The sequence below is a fragment of the Somniosus microcephalus genome, chromosome 1 (genome assembly GCF_052327205.1).
Source record: "Somniosus microcephalus isolate GS21.2 chromosome 1, FLI_Smic_1.0, whole genome shotgun sequence".
In the NCBI taxonomy this organism is placed as follows: domain Eukaryota; kingdom Metazoa; phylum Chordata; class Chondrichthyes; order Squaliformes; family Somniosidae; genus Somniosus; species Somniosus microcephalus.
In genome coordinates, this window is record NC_140987.1 from 144,030,083 (window position 1) to 144,049,864 (window position 19,782).

Sequence of the window (19,782 nt, forward strand, 5' to 3'; positions counted from 1 at the left end):
CAAATATACATATGCATTTTAGCCTTTGACCCACCATACGCATATGGGGGGGGGGGGGGCACGTCAGGTAACATTTTACTAATATAGGCGAAGACCTAAAGTACAGGTTTATCCACCTAAACTACAGTTTACCGTAAAAACAGGTTGCACTGTGAATTTCAGTCGCCCTTACTTTTGCAGTACGTTGTCGTAGTCCCCGCGGGCCTTCCCCAGCTCAATCTGCAAACGCGCTCTGTCTTTGGCGGTCTCATCCAGGGATTTGCGAGCGTCCGCCAGCTCGTTCTCGTACAGCTCCTTGATGCCGGTCAGCTCTCGGGTAGTCACTTCTTCCTTCTCGAAGATTTGCAGCTGTAGGACACTGTTCTCGGACTCCAGCGAGCGCACCATGTCGATGTAGACGGCGAGTCTGTCATTGAGGTTCCTCAGCTCCTCTTTTTCCTGCAGTCGGGAAATGCGGGTCGGGCTGAGCGGTGAGCTGGCTGCACTCCGGCCACTAGTACGGTGCTGGCTCTTTGGAGTAGCCATCGCCATAATTTCCGCAGAACTGCTTTTCTTAAAATAAAGGTAGTTTGCAAAAAATGCAGAGGTGAGCGAGCAAAATAAAGTTTAAAAAATCAAAGCAATGAGAAGCGCGAGCACCTGATTCTTCTTGCTCCCAGTCTGTGCCCGCGCTCCTTTCCTCATTCACTGGCTCGGCTATTAAAATGGCTCCTCGTTTTAGCGTTTGAGATGCACAACGTGACCGTCTGTGGGCCAATTGTGCCGTGAGAGTAGACCGGTCCTTCCAACATCGCCAGCGGTAGCAAAGTTTGAAAGTATCGTTTTTACTCTAAATCACTGTATAATCGAGTGTATTTTTCTTCTTTTCCTACAAACTAAGATAACCAGGCTGCAATCTATGGTGAATTCGTACTTGTAAAATCCGGTCTGATGGTTTAGGGTTTTTTGTTTTCTTTGAGTAAATACTTCTGCGGTGATTGCTGTCGATGTGAAGCTGCTTATTCAATTATACAGTCCCAGTATCAGCTCACATTGAAGCGATATCCACTGAACAAATATTAGGTCTTGCTCTCCAGATAAGGATGATGAGATTGGAAGAGCTGAAGAAGTTCAATAGATTAGTCTTAATTATTTTAAACAAAATGTGCATGATTTAAGGTTAGAAGAGGTTTTTTTTTCAATTTTTAAAATGTTATTCGAACAGGTTCTCAAATCTGTTTCTCGTGCTGACAAAATAAATGGATTCAATCTTACGGTGTATGTACACAGAAATCAATAGTGAACAGATGCTGCCTGACCTGAGCATTTCCAGCATTTTCTGTTTTTGTTACGAGTTTCCTCCTATTGTAAATGGCTTACACCTTCGATTATAAACACGATAAATGAAATACCCAGAATTAGAAAATATTTGTTTCTTTTCACAAGAAGCAAAATATTGCGGATGCTGGAAATCTGAAAACAAAAACAGAAAAGGCTGGAAATAGTAAGCAGGTCAGGCAGCGTCAGTAGAAAAACAAATCAATCGACGTGTTCAGGTCTAAGAGCCTTCTCTTCACTGCTGGTATGGTTCTTTTGCACTGCTCGGGTTTTGGGAGATAAACGAATCACTGCCCAAGATAATAGGCTAGTTATTATCCAGCCTATAAAAAGTGTCGATAGTTTTTCAATTTTGGTTTAGTGCATGAGACCACCTTTCCTGTTTTAAGGCAAAAGTTTCTGTGTGAGTAATGCAACGGATGGTGTATTCTTTTTGGTGCACACAAAAACAAATAAACTGTAACTTAATTTATTAAGTTTCATTTAAAGTTATGTTAAGTTAAAATTTGGTTCCAGGGGGTGGTGATGCACTCCAGTCCCTGCGGCACCCATCGGTCGCGGAAGGCCTCAAGCGTGCCGGTGGACACCGCGTGCTCTATCTCCAGGGCCACCCAGGCGTGAACATGGCCGCGGAAGAGAGGCAGGCAGTCGGGCCGAACGACCGCCCGCTACCGCAATGGATCGTGTAAATCTGCAGTCGTCTTTTGAGAGGTACCATATGACACAGTAAGAACTTGGAGTCAGATTACTTTTAACGAGGGCAACTTTTTGCTATACCACTGGGTTAAACACCAAGTCTATAAACTTGCCTTTATTAATTTTATATTTTTGTGTTTATAAGAGAACGTAAGTACCATACTAAAGTTCCAAATGCAACTCATGTAACTTGTGCAAATATGTGAAATTTGAGAGTGTGGATATGAAATAACGAAGAGGAACATTTGCCAACAAGAAATAATATCCTCATCAATCTTCAGTTGATGATTTAAGATTTTTCTCCAAGTATATATTTTTTGAACAATTGTTTTCCCACTTTATTTATGTTGAGTGCTGTTTCTATAAATTATAACAGATTCTATAAATTATAATTATAAATTATAAAAGAGATGAGAAGGTCCCAAGTTTATGTCAGAACAAAATACAGGAGGTTAAACAATATCACCCGTTCCAGGCACACAGAAAATGGAGCAAAGTGCATTGTACCAAACTGGGAGTGGTAGCACAGTAGTAATGTCACTGGGCAAGTAATCCAGAGACGTGAGTTCAAATCCCACCATGGCAGCTAGATAATTAAATCTGGAATAAAAAGCTAGTATCAGTCATGGTAACCATGAAACTATCAGATTGTCGTAAAAACCCAGCTGGTTCACTAATCAGGGAAGAAAATCTGCCGTCCTTACCTGGTCTGGCCGATATGTGACTCCAGACTCTTAACTGCCCTCTGAAATGGCCTAGCAAGCCACTCAGTTGTAACAAACCGCTACGAAACACAATAATAAGAAAGCATAAAATATTTTCTAATTATCTGTTATTTTTAATAATTATGAAGGGTCTAGATAGAGTAGATAGAGAGAAACTGTTCCCATTGGTGGAAGGGTCGAGAACCAGGGGACACAGATTTAAGGTGATTGGCAAAAGAACCAAAGGCGACATGAGGAAAAACTTTTTTACTCAGCGAGTGGTTAGGATCTGGAATGCATTGCCGGTGGAGGTGGACTCAATCGTGGCTTTCAAAAGGGAATTGGATAAGTAGCTGAAGGAAAAAAAAATTTGCAGGGCTACGGGGGGAGTGGGACTAGCTGAAGTGCTCTTGCATAGAGCCAGCACAGGCTCGACGGGCCGAATGACCTCATTCTGTGCTGTAACCATTCTATGATGCCAATTCACCAGCATTTTTTAGCAGGCTAATCATCTTGCAAATTATTTTCTTAAGTTTTACTTTTCACCTTTTGAGATTAACTACTGCGCAGTTCCGGTATAAGAAAATAATTACAAAATGAGTGAACCCCTGTCAGGAAAGATTGAACAGGTTGGGGCTCTTCAGAAAAGAGAAGTCAGGTTTTTAAAAATTATGAAGGGATTCCATAGGGTAGATGTAGAGAAGATGGTTCCACTTGTGGGTGGGTCCAAAACTAGGGACCATAAATATATTTTAGTCACTAATAAATCCAATAAGAAATTCAGAAGAAACCTCAGAGTGGTGAGAATGTGGAACTTACTACCACATGGAGTGGTTGAAGCAAATAGCATAGATGTATTAAGGGGAAGCCAGATAACTACATGCGGGTAAAACGAATAGAAGGATATGCTGATAGGGTGCGATGAAGTAAGGTGGGAGGAGGCTTGGGTGGAGCATAAATACTTGCATGGAGCAGCTGGGCCGAATGGCCTGTTCCTGTGCTGTAAAACGATGTAACCTGAACTCACACAGAATGAGCAATGAAACCAAGTAAAATAAGAACATTCTGAAAATGCTCAGTCGGATGGTCAGGCTAACCATGTGCAACAGGTTCTGATGAAGGATCTACACTTGAATCATTACCCGTCTTTTATCTTTATAGATACTGCTAAACTTGTGCATTTCCAGGATGTACTTTTTATTTTTTATTTCTAACATTTTCAATTTTTTTTCCTACAGGAGTGTGTTATGTGCAGGAGAATCTACAAGCTTTATAAATCCATCACAGAAGGACCCATGTGGTGCTCACCTGTATTGAGTTGTTAAAAATCTAATCTTTGTAATAAACATTTTCCCTTTTTGTATTTTTCTTCTCCAGTTTTTCTGATCAATTTCCCTCTTACCCTTCCACTCCTGAAGACAGCTAAAACTAATGGTAGTTCTCTGGCACCTCACCTACAGACTCGTTCTTCATGTGAGCCTTGACAGCGAGTACTTACATAGAAACATAGAAGATAGGAGCAGGATTAGGCCATTCGGCCCCTTGAGCCTACTCTGCCATTCAATGCGATCATGGCTGATCATCCAAACTCAGTACCCTGTCCCTGCTTTCTCCCCATATCCCTTGATCCCTTTAGCCTTAAGAAATATATCTAACTCCTTCTTGAATATATTTAATGAATTGGCTTCAACTGCCTTCTGTGGTAGAGAATTCCACAGGTTCACCACTCTCTGGGTGAAGAAATTCCTCCTCATCTCTGTCCTAAATGGCTTACCCCTTATCCTTAGACTGTGACCCCTGGTTCTGGACTCCCCCGCCATCGGGAACATCCTTCCTGCATCTAGTCCTGTTAGAATTTTATAAGTTTCAATGAGATCCCCTCTCATTCTTCTAAACTCCAGCGAATATAAGCCCAGTCGACCAAATCTCTCCTCATACGTCATTCCTGCCATCCCAGGTATCAGTCTGGTGAATCTTCACTGCACTCCCTCCATGGCAAGAACATCCTTCCTCAGATAAGGCGACCAAAACTGCACACAATACTCAAGGTGTGGTCTCACCAAGGCCTTGTACAACTGCAGCAAGACATCCTTGCTCCTGTACTCGAATCTTCTCGCTATGAAGGCCAACATACCATTTGCCTTCTTAACTGCCTGCTACACCTGCATGCTTACCTTCAGCGACTGGTGCACAAGGACACGCAGGTCTCGTTGCACTTCCCCTTCTCCCAATCTATTGCCGTTCAGATAATAATCTGCCTTCCTGTTTTTGCCACCAAAGTGGATAACCTCGCATTTATCCACATTATACTGCATCTGCCCAATCACCCAACATGTCCAAATCATACTGGAGTTTCTCGGCATTCTCCTCACAGCACACACGCCCACCCAGCTTTGTGTCGTTTGCAAACTTGGAGATATTACATCTAGTTCCCTCATCTAGATCATTAATATATATTGTGAATAGCTGGGGTCCTAGCACCGATCCCAGCGGTACCCCATTAGTCACTGCCTGCCACTCGGAAATAGACCCATTTGATGTAAGAAAACTACTAAACACTTGGTCTGAGTATAAAAAAAGGCTTTAATCAACTGTTTCACAACCATGAGTTTCTAGTTACATCACTAGTTCCTGGTTACAAAAATGTCCTGAGCAAGCTGGGCCCACGCCCGAGTATTTATACTTTCCTTGGACAGCGCCACCAGCTGGCCACCCAGTGTTATCTCATGAGTCATTTCTACATGAATGGTAAGATTCATGACATTCTTCCCACCTGAAAGATTTGGAAGTCCGACGACTTCCTTCTAGCAGATATAACGGACCACGAAGAGCCGCAGTCATTTTGATTTCTGTTTGTGGCCGGAAGGCACGCCTCCTGGGACCGTGTCTTGGTCCCTGGGTCACTTGGTTCGTACAGGTAGGCTGAAGGGGCCTGTGTCACCTTGAACGATTTGAGGGGGACTGGGGAGATCGTGACTCCGGGTGCGAGTCCCCACCGGCGCAGAGCTGGCTTCATCTTGCTTGGTAGCTGGTGATTGTCCGGCATTCTAGCTTCAGGTGGCCATCCCGTGGGGAGCGCTCTGCTCCCCGAGTTGATTCGGCGGAGTAGCCGGCAGATCCCTTAATGTCCTGGGTAGGGCATCATCCTCAAAGGCGCGCAGAGTATCGGCATCATTAATATGGATCCCTCTATCGGTGGGGTCCATGGGACCGGTTGGACAGGGAGCCAGATCTTGGAGTGAAACGGTGGACTCCCGGCCATCAGGGTACCACACGTGCACATATGTGTGATTAATGTCTGTTAGTTCCACCTCGTCAACGAGAGGTTCATTCCTGGAAGATCGAACGAATCTTCGGAGCAGCATGGGGCCGGGAGCTGCCAGCCATGATGGTAGAGACGTCCCATGAGTGGAGCGACGCTGGAACCCGAAGAATCGTTCGTGAGGAGTAACGTTAGTGGACGTAGAAAGAAGAGAGCTGTTGGAATGCAACACGTCACGGAGCACAGTTTCCCACTGCTGGTCTGGTAAGTTGCGTGACCTCAGTGCAAGACAAACAGCGTACCAAATGATAGCGTTGTATCTCTCAACCTGTCCGTTACCGATGGGATGATATGGTGTCATTTTACTTGTGGTGATTCCCCGTTGGGAAAGATAACTTTTGAGTTCACTTGACATGAAGGAGGGACCCCGATCAGAGTGGATGAAATTGGCTGTACTGCAAAGGGAAAAGACCTGATCGAGGCATTTGATCACTGGAAGTAAGCATATTGGGACAGGAGAAAGCAAAGGGAAAGCATGAATATTCGTCCACCATAGTAAGCAAGTAGGTGTTTCGTGTTGAGGAAGGCAATGTCCCTTTAAAGTCAATGCTGAGTCGCTGCATAGGCTGTATAGCGTGTATGAGTGAGCCATCTGACGGACGGAAGAATTGCGGTTTTAATTCCGCGCAAATTCTACAAGTGGAACATGTATTGACGTCTTCCGTAGAAAATGGGAGATTTTTAGATCACACAAAGTGCAACATACAGGTAACGCCAGGATGGCATAAGTCAGTATGAAGATCCGAAGAGTCGAAGTTGACATAGAAGAGCAGAATGCATGCATGAGGGTATCCGGGGTCACATTCTTTTTGCCGGGTCGATAGTGTATGGTGTAGTCAAAGGTGGCCAATTCCATCCTCCAGAGCTATATTTTGTTATTCTTGATCTTAGTGCGTTTCCGTTTATCCAGCATAAAGGTCACGGAGCGCTGATCGTTTATAAGCGTGAAATGGCGACGAACGAGAAAATGACTCCATTTACGTACTGCTTCGATGATAGCCGTAGCCTCCTTCTAGACAAGAGGATAATGGAGCTCGCTACCCTGCAAAGTTCTGGATAGAATGCAACGGGTCGACCACCTTGATTTAAGGTAGCCGAGATCGCCACCTCCGGTGCATCGCACTTGACCACGAAAGGGAGATTTTCATCGATGAAACGATGTGTGGCTTTTTCCAGTTGTTGCTTGAGGAGGTTGAAAGCTGAAATAGCCGTTGCCTCCAACGGAAATTACTTTGCGTGAAGCAGGGGCTGGACCTTGTCGGAGAAGTGGGGTATCCATTTCGCATAATAGGCGAACATGCCGAGTGCCCGACGAAGAGAGCCGAGATTCATAGGGGGAGGGAGCTCCTGAAGCGGACGAAGTCACTCTGGATCCGGTTTGATGACACCATTGCCCACCCAGTAGACAAGGATGTTGACTGATGGTATTGATTTCACAGATTTGGACTCATTTAAGGTTAAGTTGCGACGACGGAGAACGTCAAAAAAATTCTGGAGGTTGGCATCATGCTCCTTCTGGTCATGACTAGCAATGGTGATGTTATCCAGATATGGAAAAGTGTCCGTTAAGTTCTCCTGTTTGAGTAGGCTATCCATTGCCCGTTGAAAGACCGCCACCCCATTGGTGACCCCAAATGGAAGGTGACAAAACTGGTAAAGCCGACCATTGGCCTCAAAGGCCGTATACTTTTTGTTAGAGTCCTTTAACGGTACTTGGTGGTATGCGCTCTTTAAGGCAAAAGTTGAAAATACCTTGTAGTGGGCAAGGTTATTGACCATGTCATTGATGCGTGGTAGTGAGTAGACATCCAGGTCAGTATACTGGTTAATAGTTTGCGAGTAATCGATGCAAAGACGTTTCTTGTGTTGCTTCAGAGGATTTTTAACAATGACGTGAGCCCGCCAGGGAGATGAACATGGCTCAATGACACCGTCAGCTAGAAGGCGAGATATCTCTGCCTCGATAAAGGAAAGATCATCTTGGCTGAAACGTCATGATTTAGTGATGATGGGCTTATATCGGGGGGAAAGATTGGCAAACAAGGAGGGCTCGTGGAGCAAAGCCACCGAAAGCGCACAAAACGGTACTTTGGAAATAGTAAGCTCCGACTTTGACCCTCCAAACTCGAAAGTGAATCTTGTGTTGTTTCTGGAAATCCTGTCCCAGGAGCACATCACTGCATAGGTTTGTGAGCACCCCGAGCCAGGTGGAGAAATAAGTGCAGCCATTGAGAATAAGGTCGACAAGACAAAAGCCGGAAGAGTTGGTGGTCAGTATCGTCACAGCCATTGCAATTTCCCTGTCCGAGGGGTAAATACGCAATTTTAACTTACTGACAGCCCGCTCACTAATGAAGCTGTCAGAGCTGCATGAGTCGATTAGTGCACTCAAAATGTGTCCATTTACCGAAACCTTCGTGGCTGCATAGGACAGACTTTGGGGGAAAACAGCTGTGATGGGAGGAGGAGCACTTTTACCCTTAACAGCTGTAACCTTAGTAGTGGCTCTTGGGGGAGGAGCAGTTTCATAGATAGTAACTGCAAAACTAACAGGGGTTCTCGACCGGTATACCTTAGAAAAGTGGCCTTTCTTACTGCAATGATTGCAGGTTAGGTTACGAGCAGGACAAAATTTCCTATAGTGGAATGCACCTCCACAGAAGAAACACTTCCTTCCAGATTGCCAAGATGCCGCTAGGGCAGGGTCGTCATCAGTGAAGGCTCCTAGGGTAGGGTTGTCATCAGCTAGGTTAGAGTCATCATCAGTGAGGGCTTCCGCCCGAGGCCTATCGAAGGAGTCACTAAAAGTGATAGCAGCAGCCCGTGCACGTGGTAAAAGATAGGTATCTGCATTCCTCTTTGTTAAGTCCAGAGACCATGCCTGGTCATAGGCAGCCTGTAACTCGAGGGTTTTATTCTCCAGCAGACGCTGGCGTATGAAGGGAGATGCAATCCCATTAATAAAGGAATCACGAATTAACTTCTCCTGGTACTGCTCACCTGTGACAGCTTTAATATTACAATCCTTGCTGAGCCTGCAAAGCTTTTGAAGGAATTTGTCAAATGATTCCTCCGGTTGTTGTCGAGTTGTGACCTGTAGATGCCGAGCAAAAATTTCGTTTGGGGCCTTAACATATAGTCGCTGTAATATTAGGATAGCGGAGTCATAGTCTACACAGTGTTTGATATAGTCAAATACATGAGGAGATACATAATTGGCAAGTATCTCTCATTTATAATCAGGAACATTTTCACCATACACCCTGAGGAAGTTGCTGAAGGTACGATACCAGTGTTTCCATACCTTAGCAATTGTAGGTGAATTCGGGTCCAGGTCAAGACGGGCGGGTCTGAGTAGTTTGTCCATGATGGATTGATTACTACGTCGGAGTTCCCTTCTACAGTTGAAGTCGTAATTGGCTGTTCCCAAAATCACTCAGAGCGTGGAGCCGACACACAGTTGATTAAATTGACGTAAGAAAACTCCTAAGCACTTGGTTTGAGTATAAAGCAAGGCTTTAATCAACTGTTTCACAACCATAAGTTTCTAGTTACATCACTAGTTCCTGGTTACAAAAATGTCCTGAGCAAGCTGGGCCAACGCCCGAGTATTTATACTTTCCTTGGACGGTGCCACCAGCTGCCCGCCCAGTGTTAGCTCAGGAGTCATTTCTACATGAATGGTAAGATTCATGACACCGTTTATTCCAACTCTTTGCTTCCTGTCTGCCAACCAGTTCTCTATCCAAGTCAGTAACTTACCTCCAATCCCATGTGCTTTAACTTTACACGCTAATCTCTTGTGCGGGATCTTATCGAAAGCCTTCTGAAAGTCCAAATACACCACATCCACTGGTTCTTCCTTATCTATTCTACCAGTTACATCCTCAAAAAATTCCAGTAGATTAGTCAAGCACGATTTACCTTTTGTAAATCCATGTTGACGTTGTCCGATCCTGTCACTGTTTTCCAAGTGCTCTGCTATTACATCTTTTATAATGGACTCTAGCATTTTCCCCACTGCCGATGTCAGGCTTACCGGTCTATAATTCCCTGTTTTCTCTCTACCAACTTTTTAAAATAGTGGGGTTACATTAGCTACCCTCCAATCCATGGGAACTGTGCCAGAGTCTATAGAATTTTGGAAGATTACCAGCAATGCATCTACTATTTCTAGGGCCACTTCCTTAAGTACCCTAGGATGTAGATTATCAGGCCCTGGGGATTTATCAGCCTTCAATCCCATCAATTTCCCTAACACCATTTCCCTACAAATACTGATTTCATTCAGTTCCTCCCTCTCATTAGACCCTATGTTCCCCGACATCTCTGGGAGGTTATTTGTGTCCTCCTTTGTGAAGACAGAACCAAATTATATATTTAATTGGTCTTGCCATTTCTTTGTTCCCCGTTATAAATTCCCCTGATTATGAATGCAAGGGCCTTCACCAATCTTTTTCTCTTCACATATCTATAGATGCTTTTACAGTCAGTTTTTATGTTCCCTGAAAGCTTACTCTCATACTCTATTTTCCCCCTCTTAATTAATCCTTTTGTCCTCCTTTGCTGAATCCTAAACTGCTCCCAATCCTCAGGTCTGCTGCTTTTTCTGGCCAATTTATATGTCCTCTCCTTGGATCTTATGCTATCCCTAATTTCCCTTGTTAGCCACGGTTGCACCACCTTTTTTGTTTTATTTTTATGCCAGACAGGGATGAACAAATTCTGTAGTTCATCCATGCAATCTTTAAATGTTTGCCTTTGCCTATCCACTGTCAACCCTTTAAGTAACGTTCCCCAATCCATCCTAGCCAACTCACGCCTCATACCATCGTAGTTTCCTTTATTTAAATTCAGGACCCTAGTCTCTGAGTCAACTACTTCACTCTCCATCTTAATGAAGAATTCTATCATATTATGATTGCTCCTCCCCAAGGGGCCTCGCACAACAAGATTGCTAATCAATCCTTTCTCATTACATAATACCCAGTCTAAGATGGCTTGATCTCTAGTTGGTTCCTCGACATATTGGTCCAGGAAACCATCCTGTATACACTCCAGGAATTCCTCCTCCACAGTATTGTTACTAATTTGGTTAGCCCAATCTATATGTAGATTAAAGTCACCCATGATAACTGCTGTGCCCTTATTGCACGCGCCTCTAATTTCCTGTTTAATACCATCCCCAACCTCAGCATTATTGGCAGAATATTTCACCATCGGAGTTATCATCGCCAGCTCAATTTCTGCTTTCTTTCTCTGTCCACAGATTCGCACTTTCACCAACTGTTACTAAATAGCAAAAGAAACTTGGATAATTTATTTTCTTGAGTTCAAGAAAACAGAGACTGAGCTTAGCACCCACTGTCACTCTGCCTCAGATCATCCAATTTGGGTATTAAACTTTTGACTTTCCTAGTCTGCACCACTCATTGACACATCACCTGACCCAGTGAGCCATCAAGATACCATATTTTGGCATATTTAGATATATTACATGTTTTTGTATTGGTATGGTTGTGCTCTTTTTTAAAAATCAAAACATGATTTGGACACCATGATAGCAGTAGTGTCATGGTGAAGCTCACAAAACAAGCCTATGAATAACTAATATCACGTTGCTCTGGAACCCACAGATATTGCTGAGGCTGGGGGTGGCATTAAACAGGAAATTAGAGACGCGTGCAATAAGGGCACAGCAGTTATCATGGGTGACTTTAATCTACATATAGATTGGTGTAAAGTCTGTGGGTTGTATAGCGAAGTAATACACAGACTACAAGAGTAACTTTAACAGGACTTTACTATTCGAAGGTCAGGGCGAATCTGCCCAATAAATCCTGACACCGCACTTATATACCGGTGTGGTCACCGTTGGTATTACAGTATACAGCAGCCAAGGCAAAGTAGTGCCACACATAAAATAGTTCTCTTAAAGGTGGACGGTTACATACAGTAGTTCTCTTAAAGGTAGAATAGTTACATACACTACAATCCTCCCTTTTTAGCTTACAACATACTTATTCCCCATTAACATAACATCTATACAACTTTATGCAAAACAGTTCACAGATTCAGTCTCTCTGGAGGTTTCCTGACTCTATCCGGATAACGCCTCAGTGGTGTAGTAGTTTTCGGCGGGGTAGTAGGTTCTTCTGGTAAGGTCGAGTCGGCTTGAAGGACAGTGTCAGGTTCATCTGATTCCAGTATCACCAGATCGGAGGTAGGTGTTCTGGGTATCTCTGCTTCAACATTAGCAGTGTAAGGTTGTGGAGTAGGTTGGCTCTTTGTGGATGACCCTATGATCTGGTCAACATGGTGCCTTATTATGCTGTCACCAATGTCCACGGTATACAGCAGCAGCCCTAGCCTTTTTACAATAGTTCCAGGCTGCCATTTCTCGGTACGGTAGTCCCGGGCCAAAACTTGTTGACCTATCTGAAAAGATCTAGTTGGCCTTTCATTCATGCCCTGGAATTGCCGGTTCTCTACGTCCCTTCTGACATTTGGCTTAATCAAATCCAGCCGGCATCTCAGTCTTCTATTGAAAAACATCATGGCGGGAGTTTGATTTGTGACCGCATGTGTTGCATTCCTGTACGCCAACAAGAAGTTATCTACTTTATGTTGTAAGTTGATGTTTTCATTACCCATGGCCTTTATGGCCTTCTTGAAGGTCTGGACAAACCTTTCAGCTAATCCATTGGTGGCGGGATGGTATGGGGCTGACGTGTAGTGCTTGACCCCATTGCTTTTTAAGAATTTCCTGAATTCTTCGGACACAAATTGCGGTCCATTATCAGAACAGACCTGTTCCGGCAGCCCATTCCTGGCAAACATGGTCCTTAATACTGTGATGGTTTTTTCCGTGGTGGTGGAGGACATCTTTATTACCTCCGGCCACTTGGAGTGTGCATCCACCGCTATTAGAAACATTGAGTCCATAAATGGACCAGCAAAGTCGATGTGTACCCTTTGCCAAGGAGATGAGGGCCACTCCCATGGGTGCAGAGGAGCTTGTGGTGGCGCGTTTTGGACCTTCTGGCATCCTAGGCAGCTCTTGGTTATTTCTTCGATGTCTCCATCAATACCTGGCCACCACACAAACGCTCTTGCTAGGTTCTTCATTTTCACTCCACCCAGATGCCCCTCGTGAAGCTCCTTTAGCACCTTATGCTGAAGTTTGGGTGGAATCACCACTCTCGATCCACACATCAAGGTTCCTCGGCACACTGACAGCTGTTCTTTTCTTTGCGAAAATGCTGGCAGCGTTGGTTCGCCATGTGCTGGCCATCCCTCCACTGTTAAATCGTAGACTCGTGAGAGAGTCGGGTCATTCCTTGTTTCATTCTCGATCATCGAATTTGTCACTGGTAGACATTCTACTATGGACGAGTGGAACATCTCTACCGGGTCCACTGCAGCCGCCTCTTCAACTACCGGCAACGGTAGGCGCGATAACCCATCAGCATTTCCATGCTGTTTGGAGCTTTTGTATTCGATGTCATATTGGTGTGCCCCAAGTAACACGGACCACCTCTGTAACCTTTGCACTGTCATAGTGGAAACGGCCTTGTTAGGGTTGAATATGGACACCAACGGCTGGTGGTCTGTCAGTAATGTGAACTTCTTGCCCTGCAGGTAATGATTGAATTTCTTTACTCCCCACACAAGGCTGAGGGCCTCCCTATCTATCTGGGTGTAATTTCGCTCAGCGGAGGTCAATGATCGGGACGCAAATGCGACTGGCCTTTCCGAGCCATTTGGGAACCTGTGTGAAAGTACTGCTCCAATTCCATAAGGGGAAGCATCACAAGCTAGCCGAAGAGGTAACGTTGGGTTGAAATGAGCCAACACTTCCTCAGAGGTAATCAACGCCTTTCTTCTGCGAAAGGCCTTTTTACAGTCCTCGCTCCACTTCCATGGCACTTCTTTCCGCAACAGAGTATTCAGCGGATGCAACACCGTGGATAAATTTGGCAGAAACTTGTGATAATTAATCAACCCCAGAAACGATCTCAACTGTGATACGTTTTCCGGAGCGGGGGCCTTCACGACAGCTTCTATTTTGTCAGGCGACTTGTGTAGCCCCTCTTGGTCAATGACATGACCGCAGTACGAGATCCGTTTCTGGAAGAACTCACATTTCTGGCGATTAATTCGAAGGCCATATTCCTTCAACCTGGTGAGCACCCGTTTCAAATTTGTGAGGTGTTCCTCTTCGTCTTCTCCCGTAATCAGGATATCGTCCAAGTAACACTGCGTGCTTGGAATACCTTGTAAGACCTGCTCCATTGCCCTCTGCCAAATTGCTGGAGCCGAAGCTACTCCAAAAACCAGTCTATTATAACGATACAAGCCTCTGTGCGTGTTGATTGTGAGACACTGGCGCGACTCTTCCTCGACTTCCATTTGTAAGTATGCTTGTGCCAGGTCTATCTTGGTGAAGTGTTGCCCGCCAGACAATGAAGCAAAGATATCCTCAATCCGCGGAAGCGGGTATTGTACCGTGTGAAGCACCGGATTAACTGTGATCTTGAAGTCTCCACAGCTGCGGACCTTTCCCAGTCCCCCTGGCTTGTTACTTGATGAAGACTTCATGACGGGAACAATGGGCGTGGCCCACTCACTCCAGTCCACCTTAGACAGTACCCCTGAACGTTCAAGCTCTTCCAGTTCTGCCTCCACAGCAGGTCGTATCGCGTAAGGTACCGATCTGGCTTTGAAAAATTTTGGGCTTGCATGTTCTGCAATCTTGATTTTTGCTTTAATTCCTCTCCGTGTTCCCAGTCCTTGCTGGAATACCTCTTTAGCTTCGTCCAATATTCTGGACAACCGTTCAGGTTTGACCTCTTCCTTTCCGGAATCTACCGTCATTGTGTTTAGCGAATGCCAGTCTATCTTTATTTTCCTGATCCATTCCCGTCCCAGAAGTGGTGGACCTCCCTCGGGCAGCACATACATGTCCATCCTTTGGTGATCTTTATCCTTGTATCTCACCTTGACTTCTATCTTTCCGATGGGGTATACTTTGTGCCCCGTGTATGTCTGCAATACCATCTCCGTATCCCGTAGGGGAATATGTTTGAATAACTTTTTGTAATCATGCTTATTCATGACCGTCAGCACCGATCCGGTGTCCACTTCCATCTTCACTTGGACTTTTGCAATCTGTAGTGTGATCCAGATAGTTTGTCGGTCAGCTTCTTTACTCACATTGTGAATCCTCAGACTACCCAGTTCCTTGCTGTTGGAGTCTGCGTCTGAATTCTGTTTATGTGGACTCTTCCCAGTCACCTCATGTACCTTTCTGTACTTCTTCTGCGGTGACTTATTATTGCTGGTCATCTTTCCTGCCCGGCATACCTTAGCTATGTGGCCAAGCTTGCCACATTTCCTACATTCCTGGTTTTTAACCCAGCATTGGTTCTGGTCGTGTGTTGTCTTCCCACAACGATAACATTTCGTTGTACTCGAAGTCATTTGATCCACTCTGAGTACCGCTGTCTTCCGCTGCATTTCCGCCGTGCCTCTCGCTGCGGCTTCGTGCGATGCTGCAATAAGGACAGCCTTATCAAGTGTAAGATCGTTCTCTTCGAGCAGTCGTTTTTGTGTTCCTTCCTTCGACATTCCGCACACGAACTTGTCTCTCAGTGCCTCTGGCAGATTTACCCCAAACTGGCAGTAACTTGCTAGCCTCCGCAGTTCAACCAGGTACTCCGCGTTGCTTTCCTCTTTTCGTTGCATTCTCACGTAAAATTTAGATCGTTCCGCTAACATCAGCGGTGCGGGGTTAAAATGATCCTTCAGGACAGCAACAATATTAGCGAAAGACTGATCTGCCGGTTTAGCTGGTGATAGAAGATGCTTCAATAACCCGTATGTTCTCGCACCCATTAAGTTTAGTAAGGTTAGAGCTTTTTCATAATTTGCTAACTTATTGGCCGTACAATATATCTCGATGCGTTCTACATACGTGGGCCAATCTTCCACCTCGGCATCGAACCCGTTGATGTTACTACGCTTAGGCATCTTTACCTCTTCCTGAGAACAACAACAATATTCTTTAACTTTTTCTTTTTTCTTTTTCCAAGATGGCGGTTTCCCGCGCTTATCTTCTTTCCCCGCCCACTTTCAAAATGGCGGTTCCCGCTTCTGTCTTCTTCCCCGCCTACTGGCGGCTTCCCGCGTTTCTTCCCCTGGCGGGAGGGGTAAGCTTTCCCTCGGGCGACGGCCGCTGGCTTTCGCGGTTCGCAGCCTGTGCATCGGCTTCAGCGCGTTCCCTTCTCTCGGCAGGGCAACCGGTGCTGGGTACAACCCGTTGGCAGCGAACAGTTTCAGCCGCTGGGCTGGTTCTCGCTTGGCCTTCCTTGCTCGGGCTCTGTCTCTCCCGCTCACTCGGGCTCCCAATCGCGCCTCCCAGCCCTCTCGCAGTCCGGTGCTTCCCTCCCCGGCTGCGGCTGAGTTCTCCGCGGTTTATTTATTTTATCTCTTCCCGCGCCCTACGACCCCGGTCGCCGCTTTTCGTGGCCCCGGTTGCTGCCGGCCTTTTTCGCCGGTCGCGGTCTAGCTGTCTCACGACGCCGTTGCGTCTCCCAGCCCGCTTGTACCGCAGCTTCCGTGCTCCACGCTGCCCCCGTCTCAGCGCCTCTGGGCCCGACTTCTGTCCGGCACCTTTCCCCCCCCGACCGTGGTCGAGTTCACCGCCCTTCTCCTTCGTTGATTTTATTTATTTTCCCTTTTACTCACAGTCACCATGGCCGACTTGCTTCTCGTGCTGCTCGGCTCAAGCACCACCGTGGCAGAAGGGACAATCCGTGCCTGTTGCTGATGGAAGGCTGCGTGTCTGAAGTCTTCCTTCTTTCTTGCTGTGCAGACTCGAGTTTTCTCTCAGCAGAACGACGAGGGCGGTTGCCTCTTCTCGACGCTTCGTTAACTGCTTCGGACGTATTGCTGCACGCAGGGTAAGATCGAACTCGTCGCCACTGTAAAGTCTGTGGGTTGTATAGCGAAGTAATACACAGACTACAAGAGTAACTTTAACAGGACTTTACTATTCAAAGGTCAGGGCGAATCTGCCCAATAAATCCTGACACCGCACTTATATACCGGTGTGGTCACCGTTGGTATTACAGTATACAGCAGCCAAGGCAAAGTAGTGCCACACATAAAATAGTTCTCTTAAAGGTGGACGGTTACATACAGTAGTTCTCTTAAAGGTAGAATAGTTACATACACTACAATTGGGCTAACCAAATTAGTAACAATACTGTGCAGGAGGTATTCCTAGAGTGGACCAATATGTCGAGGAACCAACTAGAGATCAGGCCATCTTAGACTGGGTATTATGTAATGAGAAAAGATTATCAGGTATTTAAATGAACTATGGTACAAATTATTAGTTTATGTAATTGTGATCCAAAAATAATGCTGAGTTAAGTATTTTTCTTGTGAACAACTTCTCTTTATCAGGCTTTAGTTATAATAATAGTAATAGTAGATAATAGTAGCAGATACAGTCTGAAATTAAATGGTAATGAATGTTTGCTACTTTGATATGCCTATGAACAATGTTGTAGATAAATAAAGGAGGTTCACTAATACAAAAGCAAAATACTGCGGATGCTGGAAATCTGAAATAAAAACAGAAAATGCTGAAAATACTCAGCAGGTCAGGCAGCATCGGTGGAGAGAGAAACAGAGTTAACATTTCAGGTCGATGACCTTTCGCCAGAACTGGAAAATGTTAGAGATGTAACAGGTTTTAAGCAAGTACAGAGGCCGGGAAAGGGGGGAGGGGAAGAAAGAACAAAAGGGAAGGTCTGATATGGTGGAAGGCAGGAGCGAGTAAATAACACAAGGGATGATGGTGCAAGGCAAAAAGGGCGATGGTAATGGGACAAGTAAAGAAACAAAAGATGGGTCCCAGAGGAGGTGTAAATGTGAATATCAGTATCAACAGCAACAGCTGCCATCCGAAAAAATGGGACAGAGGTTATGATCTGGAAAATGTTGAATCACAATGATGCGTCAGAAAGGCTGTAAAGTGCCTAATAGAAAAGTGAGGTGCTGTTCCTCGAGCTTATGTTGGGGCTTCATTTGGAACAGTTGTAGGAGGTTGAGGTCAGAGTGGGAGTGGGGCGGGATAAGCTCAGGGTCACACTTGCAGACTGAACGGAGGTGTTCTGCAAAGCGGTCACCCAATCTGCGTTTGGCCAGGAGTCTTCCCCCACCCCTCCCTCCCCCATCCCCACTCAGTGGACCCTTTCTCCCAGCTTCAGAATTCTCGTACACCTGGCCCCCTCCCACTGGCCTCTTACTCTCTCTAGATCTTTCCCATTGGGAACTGCTGGCGTGACTGCTGGCCGTGACATCGGCCTGTCCTCAATTTCTCTGCTCCCCTCACTCCCTCTAACCTACCTCCCTCTGAACTTGGCAGCACTCCATTCTCTCAGATCTAACCCTAACCTTGTTATTAAATCTGCTGACAAGGGTGGTGCTGTTGTTGTTTGGCAAACTGACCTCTACCTTGCGGATGCTGAACGCCAACTCTGGAACTCCTCCTACACCCTCCTTCTCCCACCCACCCCCCCCCCCAAGACCCCACTACCGAACATCAAATCATAATTTCCAAGACTGTCACTGACCTCATCTCCTTTGGAGTTCTTCCCTGCACGGCCTCCAACCTGAGTTCCCCAACCCCGCACAGCCTGCTTCTACCTCCTTCCCAAGATCCACAAACAGTACTGCCCTGGTAAACCCATCATTTCAGCCTATTCTTGCCCCGTGGAACTGATTTCTTCCTACCTTGACTCTATTTTTCTTCCCTTTTTCCTGTCTCTTCCCACATCTGCGACTCTTCCGATGTCCTCTACCACTTTAACAGGGTCATTTTTTTGCAACACCAAATTTCTGATTGTCCCTTGGAGGACAAGACACACCCAACAGTTTGTCTGGAATGTGTAATTTGATCCTGCCTGCTGAAGAGTAATCAAGATCTTGCAATTTGTAATTTGATCCTTTTCATTATGACAGCCAGGCTCCAGAGCTCACAGTGCTGCTTTCAGAGAACAGACGGGGCTCACCCTCCCGGGTTAGGAGCACTCAAAGCGCTTAACACCTGCCGAGATCAGCTAGGAAGGGGCGAGGCCATGGAGGGATTTTAATATGAGGATGAGAATTTTAAAATCAAGGTGTTGGTGGACAATGTACCCCGTAGCTTTTTTTTTGGGTGCGCAGTCTCTTTAACGGCGGAGGCGGGGGGTGGGGCGGCGGAGGAAGGGGAGGGGGGCAGCAGAGGCAGGGGGTGGGGGGGGGACGGAGGGTGGAGGAGAGGGAGAACATGGTGGGGGGAGGATGGGAGGAGCGGGAGAAACGTGGGGGGGAGGAGAGGGAGAACGTGGGGGAAGGAGAGGGGAGAACATGGGAGGAGGAGAGGAAGAATTGTGGGGGGGTGAGAGGGGAGAACGTGGGGGGGGAGGAGAGAGAGAACGTGGGGGGGAGAGAGAGGGAGAACGTGGGGGGGAGGGAGAGGGAGAACGTGGGAGGGGGGAGGAGAGGGAGAAGAACGTGGGGGGGAGGAGAGGGAGAACGTTGGGGGGGGAGGGAGAGGGAGAACGTTGGGGGGGGAGGAGAGGGAGTTCGTGACCGGGGGGGGGAGGGAGGAGAGGGGAGAACGTGGGGGGGGAGGAGAGGGAGAAACGTGGGGGGGGAGGAGAGGGAGAACGTGGGGGGTGCAGGAGA

The 19,782-nt window shown here is 46.2% G+C and overlaps 1 protein-coding gene and 1 long non-coding RNA gene across 2 annotated transcripts in view; one reads left to right on the forward strand and one right to left on the reverse strand.

The window, feature by feature from the left end:
* Positions 1–684, reverse strand: part of lmnb1 (lamin B1) — a 96,983-nt gene extending 96,299 nt beyond the window's left edge. The window contains exon 1 of the mRNA XM_085986403.1: positions 173–684. Coding sequence (XP_085842529.1) covers positions 173–531 — 359 coding nt within the window. The 5' untranslated portion in view covers positions 532–684. The remainder of the gene's footprint in view (positions 1–172) is intronic.
* Positions 685–1,093: 409 nt separating this feature from the next.
* On the forward strand, positions 1,094–4,085 carry LOC147124394 (uncharacterized). The gene is made up of 3 exons (XR_015078193.1): positions 1,094–1,720; positions 1,834–2,028; positions 3,956–4,085. It is a non-coding gene; the product is annotated as an uncharacterized LOC147124394 (long non-coding RNA).
* The last annotated feature ends 15,697 nt before the right edge of the window (positions 4,086–19,782 follow it).